The 14,627-nt window shown below is 36.4% G+C and overlaps 1 protein-coding gene across 2 annotated transcripts in view; it reads right to left on the bottom strand.

Annotated features, from left to right (window-relative positions):
- ATP9B (ATPase phospholipid transporting 9B (putative)) overlaps positions 1–14,627 on the bottom strand; it is a 170,945-nt gene that overhangs the window by 138,855 nt on the left and 17,463 nt on the right. For both annotated transcript variants that reach the window (XM_084280137.1, XM_084280138.1), the window contains exons 3-5: positions 8,109–8,259; positions 3,210–3,323; positions 26–134 (exon numbers count right to left, since the gene is read on the bottom strand). In XM_084280137.1, the coding sequence (XP_084136263.1) occupies positions 26–134; positions 3,210–3,323; positions 8,109–8,259 (374 nt within the window). The remainder of the gene's footprint in view (positions 1–25; positions 135–3,209; positions 3,324–8,108; positions 8,260–14,627) is intronic.

The following is a 14,627-nucleotide window of genomic DNA, read 5'->3' as shown; positions in this document are numbered from 1 at the left end:
GATTTATACAAGTGGTTTTGCTAACCTCGCACTGTCAGTTTGCTATATAACTGCGAGTTCATTTCCTTGTCTCTCTTGTAACGTCGAAATTCATCAACGGCTTCCCGTGCTACCGTGACCGTCAAAACAAATCCCTGTTAAAGACATAATTATGCAATTCAGAATTCTCAAAGGGCTGGAATAGAAATACACAAGTAGGAACACTATACAGAGTAAGAACCCGTCCTTAGAATATTTACTTTTTTCCCCTCATTTGGTTATCAGTATTTTCTGCAGCCTGTTAAAATATCATCTTGGTTTATTAAAAAAAAGAAAAGTCATACTCTAATTATTTTTGCAGTTGAAAAGTAACTACATCTCCAGATACACACAATTTAGATATAATATGGGTTTAAAAAATACTCTGGATGACCTAAAGATAGCCTTTATATTGCAATAAGCCTATTTCCTTATCTTCCACAAATTTTAGCACTTTACCAAAAACATTTAAGAAGTCTCCCGTTCTAATTGAGTTCACTGTATTTTTCCTAACAGACAGAAATGACAAGGTAAACAGACAGCTAGTTTAATTAACTTTGCCACCTTAAATGCAGGTTATTACCAATGCATTACAAATACTGGCAATGAAAAAAGTGCTAAATGCTTTGGCTGCTACTGTCACAGGATAGTGCTGTGTCACGGCATCTGCTGGAAGCGCAGACTGCATTACACGCAACTAAGATGGTCTCTGACCACAAAGGATGGCAAAGCTAAGAAGAATGCAGAAGAGTTCAGACATCAGCACGTGAGTTCCCTCTCTCCCTTTCTAAACCTCCTCAGGTATAGTCTTACGGCTCCTTAAAACTGAAGTGCCCAACCTTTCTCTATCAGTGAAAGGGAAAGAAATTTTCAACAGTAAGGGAATCTTACCATTACTTTAAGTAATATGCCTAAAAATTTCAAATACTCACAAATCCTCCAACAGTTAAGGTTCTAGACTATCCATCTAGCTTCAGACACCCACCAAAACTTCCTCTTTACAGAAATACATTTATATTATTAGACTTCCTTTGCTTGCAAAAGTCCAGTAGTTTGCCAACCTTCCCCTAACCTCCCAGCATTAAAAAAAAAAAAGGTGTAGAGATTTCCTAAAGGACTCTTGACTGAAATTCTCCTTTTCAACAGCAAGGGCCAAAATTCCAAGGCTGACTCCATTGCAAGCTTATAGTTAAAATACTTCTTGTTTTTTCGGTTTTACACTAGCTACAACAGTTTTAGAACTATACAGAACAAAAATCTGCCATCAGAAAATGTATTCCTTTTCACTCCTAGAGCATAACTCGGCAGAACGTTTCCTCTCTTCTGGCAGCACCATCTTCATGAGCTTTGGCAGTACAGATATTTTTGCAGCATTAAAAAAGGCACTCCTGAAGCACCTTCAAATATATTTGCCCTCTGCACATATCTCATTAAGTGGACAGTAATCAAAGCACAGAAAGCAAGGTGTTAATTGCAAGAATTTCCCCTAGATGTCACCGTACCTAGCCAGGTCGCTCAGTACAGCTGACCATGACTGCAAGGAACATTTTAGACAGGTTCCTTTTTCCTCAAAGGAACCTGAGACTCTTCCAAAGGGGAGCTGAAATTGTAAAGCCAATCTTTTTATAAGAACAACAGAAGCCTGTCTTTTTTTTTTTTTTAATGGCAAGCAGTTAAATATCTTTAGCTTAATGCTTATGATCCAACATGTACTCTTTACATCCTTCATATGTTGGATTTGGAACGAGAAGCCTAACGTTCTTAGGTTATAATTGAGAACCATTTGAAATATCCTTGAATAAGACAAGCATGTGTATACAGAACAGATTACTGGTGTTCGCAAAATCCAGTATTTTCTCCTTTCTTTGGGCAGGGATGAGATGGGCTGATATGCTAAGTGATGATTTACCTTTCTGCCCCACTAATGTACAGAGCTGTACACAGCACTTCGCTGTGAAAAGACCAACTTTGGGACAAGACAGACTTCTGTCTTTTCTCACTGAGATCTTTGTAAATACCCATTTAAAACCCGACTGTTGAACAAGCTTTCTATCTTGGAAGTGGTTTTTGTTGCAGCAGAAGCCAAAAGTTGCATGGAAATAGAGGTAAAAAGAACCTCGAGGACAGTGTCTCCATTTATCAATACTTAAAAGGACACACGTTGCAACAATTAAAACAATGAAATCAATCCAGAATATTTACTCTATTGACTTGTTAAGAACGACCTTTACTCAAGCAGTCAGCATGTCACTGTTCCTCTTGAATACCACTGAGAATAAATCCTGAAAAATACTGGTTTCTATAAATTTAGAAAATACTGAATTTTTTATTCCTGCCTCACTTTTAAACCTGGTGGGGAGGGGCTGGGAAGAAGACAGGAGAGAAGGCAATGATCTGGTTAGAAACAAGAAAAGAATTCCACATCACAGGAGTATAGCTGGCAGACCAGCTCTTCTGAAGGGAATACAATTTTCAAACCATAGGAAACCTGAGTCAGAAGCAAATGGCTTGAACAGTTTCCCAAGAAAAGAGGGCTCAATAGTAAGAAGACGTATTGAAAGGAAGCCAGTGCAACTGGCAGGGTCATAAATTATGAAGAACATGTTTAATTACTAACTTATTTTCAGGACACAATTTTCTCCTGCTTATCCATGGCTTAGCATATTTTATCTCAGTTTTTCTGAAAAAAAGGATGTGATCAAAACCAATACAGTAGGGATGCAAAATGTTCATGCTTTCAATTCTGATCTAGCCTGAACACATTGAAGTAGTGAAAAAGTAACAATAAACTGAAGTAAGTTTAACACACCAACTACCTATGCTACCAAGGAAGGTTCTGTAATAGCTGTTGGGGTTTTTTGGTTGTTTTTGGGGGTGGTTTTAAAAAAAAGAAAAGAAGAGCAGAAGCTCCACAAAGGAGGACTACTCATTCATACTAGCTGGTTAACAAAAAAGACATCCAGCCTGTGGAGCAAGAGCATGGGAGGAAGGTGGAAGGGAAGCCTGTCAAATAACAGCTTCTGAAAAATCTGCTGTTAAATACTTTCTTTGAAAAAAGCATTTTACTTCTGTAATGTATTTTAATCACTGTAGTTTACCAGTTGCAAGTTTATTAAATGTTTGTATATATAATTTTTTCATCTGACATTAGAAGACCCCAAACCTCTAGTTAATAGTATTTTTCTGTTTACCAGAGGAGCCCAGTATGTGTACAGGTAGCCGATTTTCAAAGCTGGTACAAACTGTGAGCAGGACACGACGAGAAAATAGAGATTCAAGAAAAACTTGAACTGCTCATACAAAACCTAAAATGAGAAACACAAAATAGATAAATACCTTAAAATCTGTAGCCATAACGTAGATAAGATTCACTTTTTCATGATAGTAGACAAAAACATTATATAGCATACTATTATATTTTATTTGGTACTATTATAATACTATGTAGTACACTATATAGCACAAACCACTACATGCACTGTAAATTATTTTACTAGTATACTGCTATTTTTTCTCTTGAGAAAAATAATTTAATATGAATACTTCCCTTCACTGTGAAATAGCAACTTGCCAAGTTTTTGATAGTTTGAAAACTGGACTATGGGAATTCATTAAGCTTTACAAATGCTTGACATCTATCAAGATCACTGTGCAAAGATTTACTCTGAAATTTTAACAGTAAACAATTCAGAACTTTGTAGAAGCATACTACAATTATATCCATAATAGTTACCTTTTTGCTTGAGTTATAACATTTTTTGAAAATTTTCATTCTATGGTATCAATGAAGAAAGGAAAATATGCTTGTGAGTATCTGAACTTTCATTGCTTACATTAAGTTCTCATTTTTAACTGCTAAAAATACAGCAATAAAAGTAAACCTCCATTTTTCCTTAAGTACCAATACTTAAATTGTTTCATCTCTCACATTTTTTTGTATAGATTTTTTTCTTATCCTGGCCTTAAATAATAATAATTTAAAAGTCATTAGCATCAAATGACCAGAGACAATGCACAAAAATATTATCATGGAATCATAGAACTGGCTTGGTCAGAAGGGATCCTTTAAATCACTAAGACCAGCCATCACCCTAACCTGCCAGAACTGCCACTAAAGTGTGTTCCTCAGCACCATGTCTCGCCATCTTTTCAACACCTCCAGGGACAGGCTCCACCACCTCCCTGGGCAGCCCATTCCAATGCTTCATAACACTCTCTGTGAAGGAATTTTCCAATCTAAACCTTCCCTGGCGTGACTTGATGCCATTTCCTCTTGTCCTATCACTTATTACTAGGGAGAGAAGGTCATCCCCCACCTCTCCACAACCTCCTTTCAGATACTTACAGAGAGCAATCAGACCTCCCCTCAACCTCCTTTTCTCCACACTAGACTACCTCAGTTCCCTCAGCTGATACTCTTAACATTTATTTTTCAGTCCCCTCACCAGCCCTGTTGCCCTCACCAGTGCTGAGTGCAGGGTGACAATTACTTCCCTAGTCCTACACACCACACTGTTCTTAATACAGGCCAGGATGCTGTTGGCCTTCTTGGCCACCTGCGCACACTGCTGGCTCATGTTCAGCCAGCTGTCAATCAACACCCTTCTCTCAACAGTCCTCCTCTGCCAGGCAGGATTCCACTCACTCTTCCCCAAGCACTACTTGGGGTTATTATGACCCACATGCAAAACCCAGCACTTGACTTTGTTGCCATTGGCCTTAGCCCACTGCTCAAACCTGCAATAGCAGACATGAACTACTTGTTTATTTGTGTTCACTACATTCCCTCAGCACACCATCTCCTAAACACAGCCATTGAAGTTTCTCCTCTTGCCAGGGTGGAAACTTTACAACTCGTCTGCCATCTTTCTGAAGTCCTTCGGTTCTCAAAGGGACAAAGGTGACTAAGTCAGACATACTTCAAAATTACCATTTCCCTCTGTTAAAAATACTGAAACTATTCAACGTTCACTAATAAATCTTCTTTAGGAAGGTGAAATGAACACTACAGAAAAGATCCAGTGAGTAGGGGTAAGGAATACTGCTCTCTTTCCTAACAGCTATGTTGTGGAAATCTCAGAATAAGACAGAATTCTTCAGTTTCCATAGCAAGACAAACTCTTTACAAAAGCCATCAGTTTAAATTTTCAGAAAGTTTAAATTACAAAAAATTTGTAACAGAAAACCATGGGCTTTTGAGAGGCAAAATTAAATTTATCACAATATTATTTTGTAATAAATATTGTTACATATGTTTATTAATAAATCAAAGGTTTAGTTAAACTCTAACTCTGTGATTTTAAGCAAAGACCTTATCAGAGAACACACCGTCACATATTCCAAAAGAACGACAAATGCAGAGTTTCCTCTGTAATTAAAAGCATCACTTCAGCAAGCACATGCTCTCTACATTGTTTCAGTTATAATTACCATATTATATAAACATTATTCGTTTTATAGAATTCTGAATCTCCAAAGACAACACATATTTCTTCAGTAAGACAGGGCAACACGGCATCTTCAGAAAGATGATCAGAAGCAGCTACTGAACTCAGAACACTGGTACTCAGGAAAGTGGATAATCAATCGTTCCAAAGATAAAAACTTCAAAATAGAGCCACATTTAAAAAACGTCTCCATCTCTTTGGAGATGTAAAAGATGTAGAAGTCACTATTACGATGACTTTTGTATGAAAATAAAAATTTTTAGTGAGAGATTTATTGCTTTTATCTGTCCAACATTATTACTCAATTACATAAAAACCTATTCCCTAGAAAAAAAATACTTGGGAATAAAGTGTCTTTCTAGCAGCTAGAACAAAGTAGCAGTCCATCAGTATTGCCAGCTTCTTGAGAGTGTGCTATACTATTGTTCAGCAAAAGGCTAAACAGCCTTGGACAAGATTTTTTGTTGAATAGCATGGAATTCTATTCCACTTGCACCCATCTTGCAGAGGGGGTGGGAGTTAAAAGGCACCTTCCTACATTTCTTTTTTTCCTGGCAGACCACTGACAGTTAATTCCATTCAAAGCTAAATAATTCAGTCTTGTCGAGCAAGCCAAGAATTGTTTCATAAACTGTTTTTAGAAGATGTAGACTTCAGGAGAGTTATCTTAAAGCTGCCCATCACAGAAGATACTCCTTATGGCAATTTACACAAAATTCCTAAGTAGCTCTACCATGTTACATATATGAAACAGTAAGTGGAAACTGCGCAAACTGGTGTAAAGATGGTATCAGCAGTTAGTATCTTATATAAACGTTATGAAATTAGACAATATTTTGGAAGTGTTACAGCTCTCACAGCCAGTAATTAAAGTTCTCTTAATCTAACAATAATTTTAAACTTCTTTTTTATATAAAATCATTGAATGTTACCCACTGCCAGCTGCAAAGTTAATCAACTATAAACTGAAGACAAAACTTCACGTGATGAAAATCTCAAACAAGGTAAATGATTAGAGCCAATGCTTATGTTGTATTGGTTATAACTATTATATAACTATGTTCCCTACAAATTACTTGCAGTGGAGCAGCATAAAATACAGTCAGGCACACAGTATTGCTAATAAATGAAAAGTGTTAATTTATGTCTAAAATTTGACTTTAGAAACATTCATGTTCACCGAGTGTTGGGCTTCATGTTTAAGATCTCACTTCATTCTGAAGTTACTCCTATGTTTCTGAATACTACCACCAAAATAAATATCTGATTCCCAAGAGAACGAAAAAGCAACATTCTCTCTCTCAACAGGTAATTGCAGGCTATGGCTGATCCCTATAGGAAACATGAATCCAGTTTAGAATTTGTAATCTACACTGCAGATTTCTAGTCGCAATAATCAATGGCTTACTATATGCTTAATGAATTTTGTGACCTTTAGGAAAACATATGTGGCTTAACCAATTTCACTGTATTTAATAATTTAAACTTCGGAAGAAAACATTTACTTCGTTCAATAGAGATGAGAATATTTTATCTGACTGTGATAAGTGACATTTTTTTTCTTTGACAGGAGATCAGTCTTAATTACAAAGCTTTTTTTTTTTTTGTTTCAGTAAAGAAATGTATTAGAAAGCACCTGCCAGTCATTGGACCAAAGAGGCCAGGAGAACAGAATCAATACTCTTATAAACCAGCATGATCACTTAAATAAAAAATTTAAGAGAAACAATGTATTCAACTGTAGAATACATTCAGGTTTTGCAACAGGACTCAGAACTCTTGGACAGTGTTAGTAAAGTTTCCATCACCACAGCAACATGCATTTTTAGGTGTCAACTATGGATGCTTCAAAAGTTGTCTCTCATTGCTCTAATTCATTATAGCAACAATACTTATAAATGTGTTAACTAGACAAACCTGCAATGTCTCTTCTGTCTCTATATACACTGTGAAGATTAGATTAAAAAAAGTAATTAAGATGCAATGTGGCTTCATAAAAAAAGTGATAAAACGAACTTCCACAATACAACAAAAGCACTGTCTGAAGACTTGCATTGAAAACGAAAGACATTACTGTTTGAAAAACAGCAACAGATTAACACTTTCCAGAGCTGTGCTTCTTACACTACGCCTTACTTAGATAAATTGAAGAGGTATGCTGGTTTTGTCATTTAAAGACTTGCCTCTTTCAGAACACATTGTTTACTATGCTGTCAGTGGCAGAGAATGTAAGAAAATACCTATGGGATAATTTCAACTATGTCTTTATTTAAATGAGCTCAATATTTTATAGTATTTTCACAACTGACTCTGCTGAACTGCTTCTGTTTTAAAAAAGAGGATTACAAATTTCTAATGATGAATAGAAAAGGGCAAGGAAACCCTTCTCAAATTTCTAAAGCCTCACTGAATTCCAACCACTTAATCGTACACACAGCACTTCTAAAGTAAATATCTCTCCGAAAACCAAGCGATTGAGAAAAGCAGCAGCTTTGCTCTCCAGTGTCAATTTTAATTGAAGATGTTGAGATAAATGTAAAAAAAAAAAAAAAAAGAAGAATCCAGGCAATTATCTTTTTGCAGAATTGTCAAAACCACTACAGAGCAAACAGCCCAACAACAATAAATGGTTCGTAGCCTTACCCCAGGTATAAAGGTAAAGACGTTGTATTTTTGATTTTTTATGGCATTTTTGGGGTATTTTTCTTCACATTTTTCAGGACACCCAAGCCACACCGTGCGAGCCTTCAGCTCTTTCTTTCTTCGACAAATATTTATGAGCCAATCAGAACAACTGAAAAGAAAAAGAATTGTTTACATTAAAACTAAAAATTTACTATATAGGATTACTATTTCCAAGCTTGGAACTTTAAAGTATCTGGAAAATGGATTTAAAAAATTTTGCTATATCTAAACAAGCAAGCATGATGTTTACTTGTTATATTGACAGCAATTACACAGTACTCAATTCATTCAGACATATATATATAGAAACACTTGCATGTACTTCACAAGAAATCCCAATAAAATAATTACAAGTTTCAGTACACCTGACATAGGTACAAAAACACCCTAGTTAATACAAGTCTCCATTAGCAGCAACCGTATTCCCACAACCATTAAATAATGAACTCATCCATCATACCTTACTGTCCTTTGGCTAAACTCTTTATTTGGTGTTATTGATACTCAATTTATGCTAATGATTGAAGAGGAAATAAGGTTTCTGTTAGATAAAAGTCAGGAAAATTTCAACAACTGTATACAATTACCACATAATTCGTAAATCCTTCATAAGACTGCCTAAAGCAGATGTACCAGGGAAGCATACCTAATGCCACACTGTCAAATGTTTTCAATCAAAAAATTCCCCTATGTAAATGCAGATTGTACAGTGACCTGTAACGGTGAACTTCAGTTCACAGAAGGAAGAGCATCCTTGCCTAATCAGCTTACTAATCTACAGAACAGGGTTTATGCTATGAGCAATGAGAAAGAGGAAGAGCTCACAGCCACCTTTGAACAACTGCAATTTGGACAAGCAGGCAGGAAAAATGGGGCTAGATCACAATGTAGGAGGAACAGGAGTCTGGCAAACTGAACCATGCGTCTGAGGCTCAGCAGACTATTTACTAACAACAGTAAAACAAGAAACAAACGTGGATGTGACTCAACTCCAATAAATAATTTAATCAGCCCAAGACCAGCTAGGACTATCCACAGGGGCAAGATATTAACACAGATGAGTATGGATACAGGTTTGCCACAAACTGTATATGTTTTACAATCCCATATGTTAGGGGAAAATTTCCTCTGCTTTTTTTTTGTTTTGTTTTGTTTTTTTTTTTTATACTGGTGCAAGGTGCTGTAATCAAGTTGGGAGTCTGTTTTAGGCAAGTGAATCAGTAAGACCAAGCAGACAACCTTTCCATGAGCACCTACCACAGCCAAACCATGGACCTAGCTGATCACAATGGATTTCAACTACACCAGCAGGTGAAGCTGGAGGTGAAGGAAGGCAACACGCATTTTCTAGTGAGGTATAACTAGAGTAATTTTGCTGCAGAAAATGAAGCTTTTATAAATTGTATTCAAGCTACCAGAAAGGATTATGATGAGATCAGAGGGAAAGATTAGGATGCAGTCACCTCAGCATTTTTTCCTGGATGAATTCTGCATAGTCAACCTACTTGTATGAATTTGTGCACACTTGAAAGAAAATAGAGTCATAATAAACACTGACATGTCAAGAGCAACCTCTAAAGCAGAACAGATTTCCCTCTAAGAACCAGATTTACTACTGCTTGAGAGTACATTTACTCTCTTGACTCCTGGGGCTTTGAGCACCCTAACACAACGAAAGATATCCCTGCCCAAGGCTAGGAACGTTGGACAAGAAAATCTTTAAAGGTCTCTTCCATCCCAAATCATTCTAAGATTCTGCGTGTCTAATAACTTTCCTTATGAGAAATATCTTGAAAGCTAGAAAACATGTTCTTGGAACTGACTCAGTTGGAAGAATCATAATTGCTAAGTACCTTGTTATAAAACCAAAATAATTTCAGTGAAGTTGTGCAAAGCTTTATCCGGCACTATTTAACATTCTCCATTACTTACTGGGTAATTGACTACCAAATATTTAATTTTTCAGATAACAAAAAGCTAAAAAAGACAGGAGCACATGCAAACAGAAGATTAGAATTCAAGGCTGTCTTGATGGATTGGAAAAACTACCTGGAAGAGATAGAATGCAGTTAAACAGGCAAAAGCACAACACAGTACATCCCCACCGAAAAAAAAATTACTTAGGCAAATACAGAATTGGAAAAGAGTTAGTGGATGGCAGCTCAGAAAACAAGGACTCAGCTACTGCATAAGAATGATATGCATGTGCAAAAAAAGAAAAGGAATATTATCTGGTCAGTGTCTGGGCAGGCATACTGCTAGCAAGAGTAATGGATATACTCCTTTTCCTCAATCCTGTGCTAGTAAGATCTCCATTGGTTTACCATGCGATTCGGAATACTGAATTTCAGAACGCAGCCCTGTTGGGAAAACAGAGGCCACGCACAAGAGCGGCAGCACCACAACTGCAGGTCTAGAACGCAGGGCAGGATTCTCTACCAGGTACACCAAAATAAAGAGTTGTTCAGAGAAGACTGAGTATGGACCTAACATGGTTTCAAGTACATAAGAAACAGCTGCAAAGAGGAAAGGGACAATTATTCTCTAGGCCCACTATGATTAGGTAATGACAGACTTCAACTGAGACAAATAAGTACGGGGGGTACAGAATGGACAGATACTGAGTAAATGCTTCTAACAACTAGGGTGGAAAAAAACCACTTAAGGAGGCTGGAATTGCTACCACTGCAGGTGCCTAAGATATGGTTAGATCAGACATAAGTGACGGGTGTAATTCATCCCATGCAGGCAAGGAATTGACTGGATGACCTCTTAATGTCCTTTCCTATTGTGTTTTTCCACAACTACGAAGTCATGATGCACACAAATATGCAGGGAAGGAAGGCTGATAGTTGGATTATATGACCATAGTCCCACTCAAAACATTCTTGTCTGCAGCCTACATTATTCCACGCCTAATACAGACTAATTCTGCCAAAGACAAGTGCAATTCAAAGTTTCAGGCTCTTTTTAAAGAAAACTAGAAGTTCTACAATAGTAAAATCATTCAAAGAAACGTTAATTGCTACAGCAATGACACTACACCAATACTCACAAGAGACATTTACAATATTTTTTTAGAATTCTGGATTCTTCAGATTTCTTCCCTGAAGCTTTCGCTATGGGAGGGACACCAATTTGTTTCAATCCTATATTAACATGCATTTTATTTTTGTTACAAATACAAGCTCCTTCAGCATCTCACTATTTAAAAGTGATGGGAAAAAGTCTTATTCTATTGTAAAATTTTAAGTGATAGTTCAACATTCAAAATTCAGCACTGTTACTCAGTAACATGCAAGTCAAAAAAAAATCAAGTTACTTTCTTTCATCATTACTTAAATTTGCCTTTAAAGCAAAATGAACAGCAGTCTTTGTATACCGTGGTTCTGCAAACATTCCAACAGCTGTGAACCTACCCTGCTGCTGCTGAAATGGTTAGTACCACCTCCTGCAAGAAAGGTGTGGATTCTTAAGTATTCCCTTGCATGGACACTACTCCTGCAACAGCACGGGTAAGCCAGACCCAGAAACTGATGCAGTTGTGACCTGATGCAGAATAAAAAGGGGGACTATTTTCAGTGTAGATCCACCCCTGATTTTTAAGATCTATAAAACTGTAAAAATAATTGAAAAAACATGGGGTGTGCGCTCACAGGAAGAGGGTGAAACAATTCCACTCTGTGCCAGCTTGGATTTGCACTTGATAAAATTGCTCACAGCAAACAGCTTTAAACATACTAGTTTGTGGGGCAAGGGGGGCGTGGAGAGGACAATCCAAATGAAGAGACAGCTTAGCTGTATAGTAAGACTTGTCAGGACAGATCTATAGCAAAAAGTTCCACGGAAAATAGAATTTTTCTGGGGAACGTGAACAAGCATGACAGCCTCTCTCTACAAGCCCATGGACAGAAGTGTCCTGACAGCCTTTGGAATCTTGTATTGCTTAAATAAATTTTCAAATTTGAACTGTGAACAGTCTGAACATCTGACTAGGCACAGTGTCTTTTGCAGACTAATCTCCTCAGACATTGAAGACTTTTGCACTGCTAAAATTAAACATTTTACTAGATCAATTGAAACATAATGCCACATTTGCCACAAAGTTTCCCCTTCCTGAATCTACATTTTCCATTACAGAGCAATGGAGGAGCTGAAACGGATGCAATAATGACCATGAGTTTTAGCAAATGCCAAAAATTACAGCCAAGAATGATGTTTGATTGGGAAAGAACTGTGATACCTCTGATAAAAAGGGATTTAACTGACAGAGATAACAACACTCAAGTTCTCAGATGCAAGAAAATCTCAGATGATGGAAATATTACAAGTTATGCATGAATCACTATCATCATGGTTCAGATGAGTTTTACTTTTATCTTAAAAGTAAGAAATCAATTAGATTCTGCCATTTACAGTCTCAGTAATAACTGCTGTTATATCACAGGAAGAATAAGAGGTGGACATGCTAGCCTCAGAAATCTTAATCAATTTACACTCATTCAGACTTTTAAAACTAGTGAAGTCTAACATGTATTTTTGAAACTCAGATTGCTAACACCCAACACATATTTAATCTGTTCTGTAATTAACATTCCTCCATACAGAAACTATTCTTATGCAAGGATATGGACCTTTTCATGGGTTTTCTGTGTTCTCTAAATTTGTGTGAAATAAACATCAGGAGATACATCAGAACAGCATGCTCCAAGTTTCTAATATCCTAAAAATATAATGTAACATTGTAGTTTGCATAATGCAAGACTGTCAGCTTTAGACTGTCCTGCAATCTTTTATGTAAAACCACACTTTATGCTATGGATTCAGCAATTAAAAAAATCACATTCTTGCTTACAGATTTAAGAATTCAACACAGCCACAGAAAGCTAACTTTAAGCCAGCTATAACTCATGTTGCCTGATACTACACAATAGATTGTATACATGAAGAAATTAACCAGCTTTAAACAGCTTTAAGATATATTTATTAAGTGGCTTTTATCAACTGGCTTCCTAACATACTTTTAAAAAAATTATTTATTTGAAGGAACAACAACCACAGTCTTTACATTAGTAACTGATGCCATACTAAAAAAAAAAAAAAAATCCACCACCACACAACCTGGCACAACTGTCAAGTAAGAACCCTTAACTTTTTCACAAATACAGCGTATCTCTCCAAGTCAAAAGCTAAAGTAAAAGTCTCAGCTGACTCTGCAGCTCTAGTAATAAAGGCTTTTTTTTATTTTCTCTTTTCATTACTTTTATCCTACAAGCTTAACTGCCAGTATCTTTCACAAAAGAGCATTTTCATCAGAATGGAAAGATAATATAAAAGCTCTATATTGTCTGCAAGGGTCAGCTTTTCCTTATTAGGTTTTAAGTAGCAGAAACTAGTTCTGCAAAGAAAACATACTGTAATTATTGTACTCAACAGGTAGCTTCAGTAATCAGGCCAAAAGCAACACAGTGGTCATGTCATTCTTAAAAGATCAGCATTTTCCCATGCTTCTGCATAACAAATGCATTGCAGATTAATTGAAAGCGTACAGGCCATCTTAGAGCCCAAATTAATCCGAGCATTTGATATCCCCTTCACTTCATATGGAAATGCCATTCAATGGCACCATTTTCATAGGGACAAAGTGTTTTTTGATAACAAGTGGAATGTAAATCTCATGAGAAAGAAATCAATCCAGCCCAAAGAACTCCAGAGTATTGATCTATGTGCATTATAATTTCACAAGCTTGAAGAGAATTTGTAAGTTAAAGGGGAAATGATTACAGCCACAAAACAGCTGCTATATCACAAAGTTTTCTTTTAACTGTGCTATGAAAGCAAGAAATAAGCAGTTCTGAAGTTAAAAGTTATATTGGTTGAATTAAGTCTTCAGTTTGTTCAAAATCAAAGACAACATTTGACTTAATTATGATTTTTTTCTTGCAAATGTAAAAACTGTTTAAAGAGCTGCTGATTTGCAAATAAAGTTCATGCTGTTCAGTTCCAACCAGAAGTCTATTGTCTAAGCAACAGTAAAAGCTGAATACGGGATTTTTACAAAATCAATTTTCATGTACAGTGAACACTGTCAAACCTTCCATATTTGTTCCTGCCAAATGGGTGAAACTTTTTCAAGTAAATATTAACAGTTTGTGATGTAGCAAAAGAAACCTATATAGTTCAAGATTCTAAAGCTGCAAAGTAAGAGATGGAAAAAAATCCTCTCACAGAAATGAGATTAAGCCTAACAATGCAAGACAGACAAAAAAAAACCCCAATACCTAATGGGTATGAGGGGTTTTGTTTGTTTGCAACAAGTAAAGCGATTTTTAACACAAACACAAGACTTCCACTGATAACCCAAAAGAAATCAGGGGCCCCCTGAGCTCAGCTCCAGACAAATGCCTAGTCTTTTATTGTGTTTATCTTTCTGTCAAAGCTTTGATAAAATTAAAGTTTACTTTAGAGCACAAAAAG

This window comes from Gallinula chloropus, assembly GCF_964237585.1.
Source record: "Gallinula chloropus genome assembly, chromosome: 2".
NCBI lineage: Eukaryota > Metazoa > Chordata > Aves > Gruiformes > Rallidae > Gallinula > Gallinula chloropus.
Note: the sequence above shows the minus strand (reverse complement) of the source record. Positions and strands in the feature narration are given on the sequence as shown.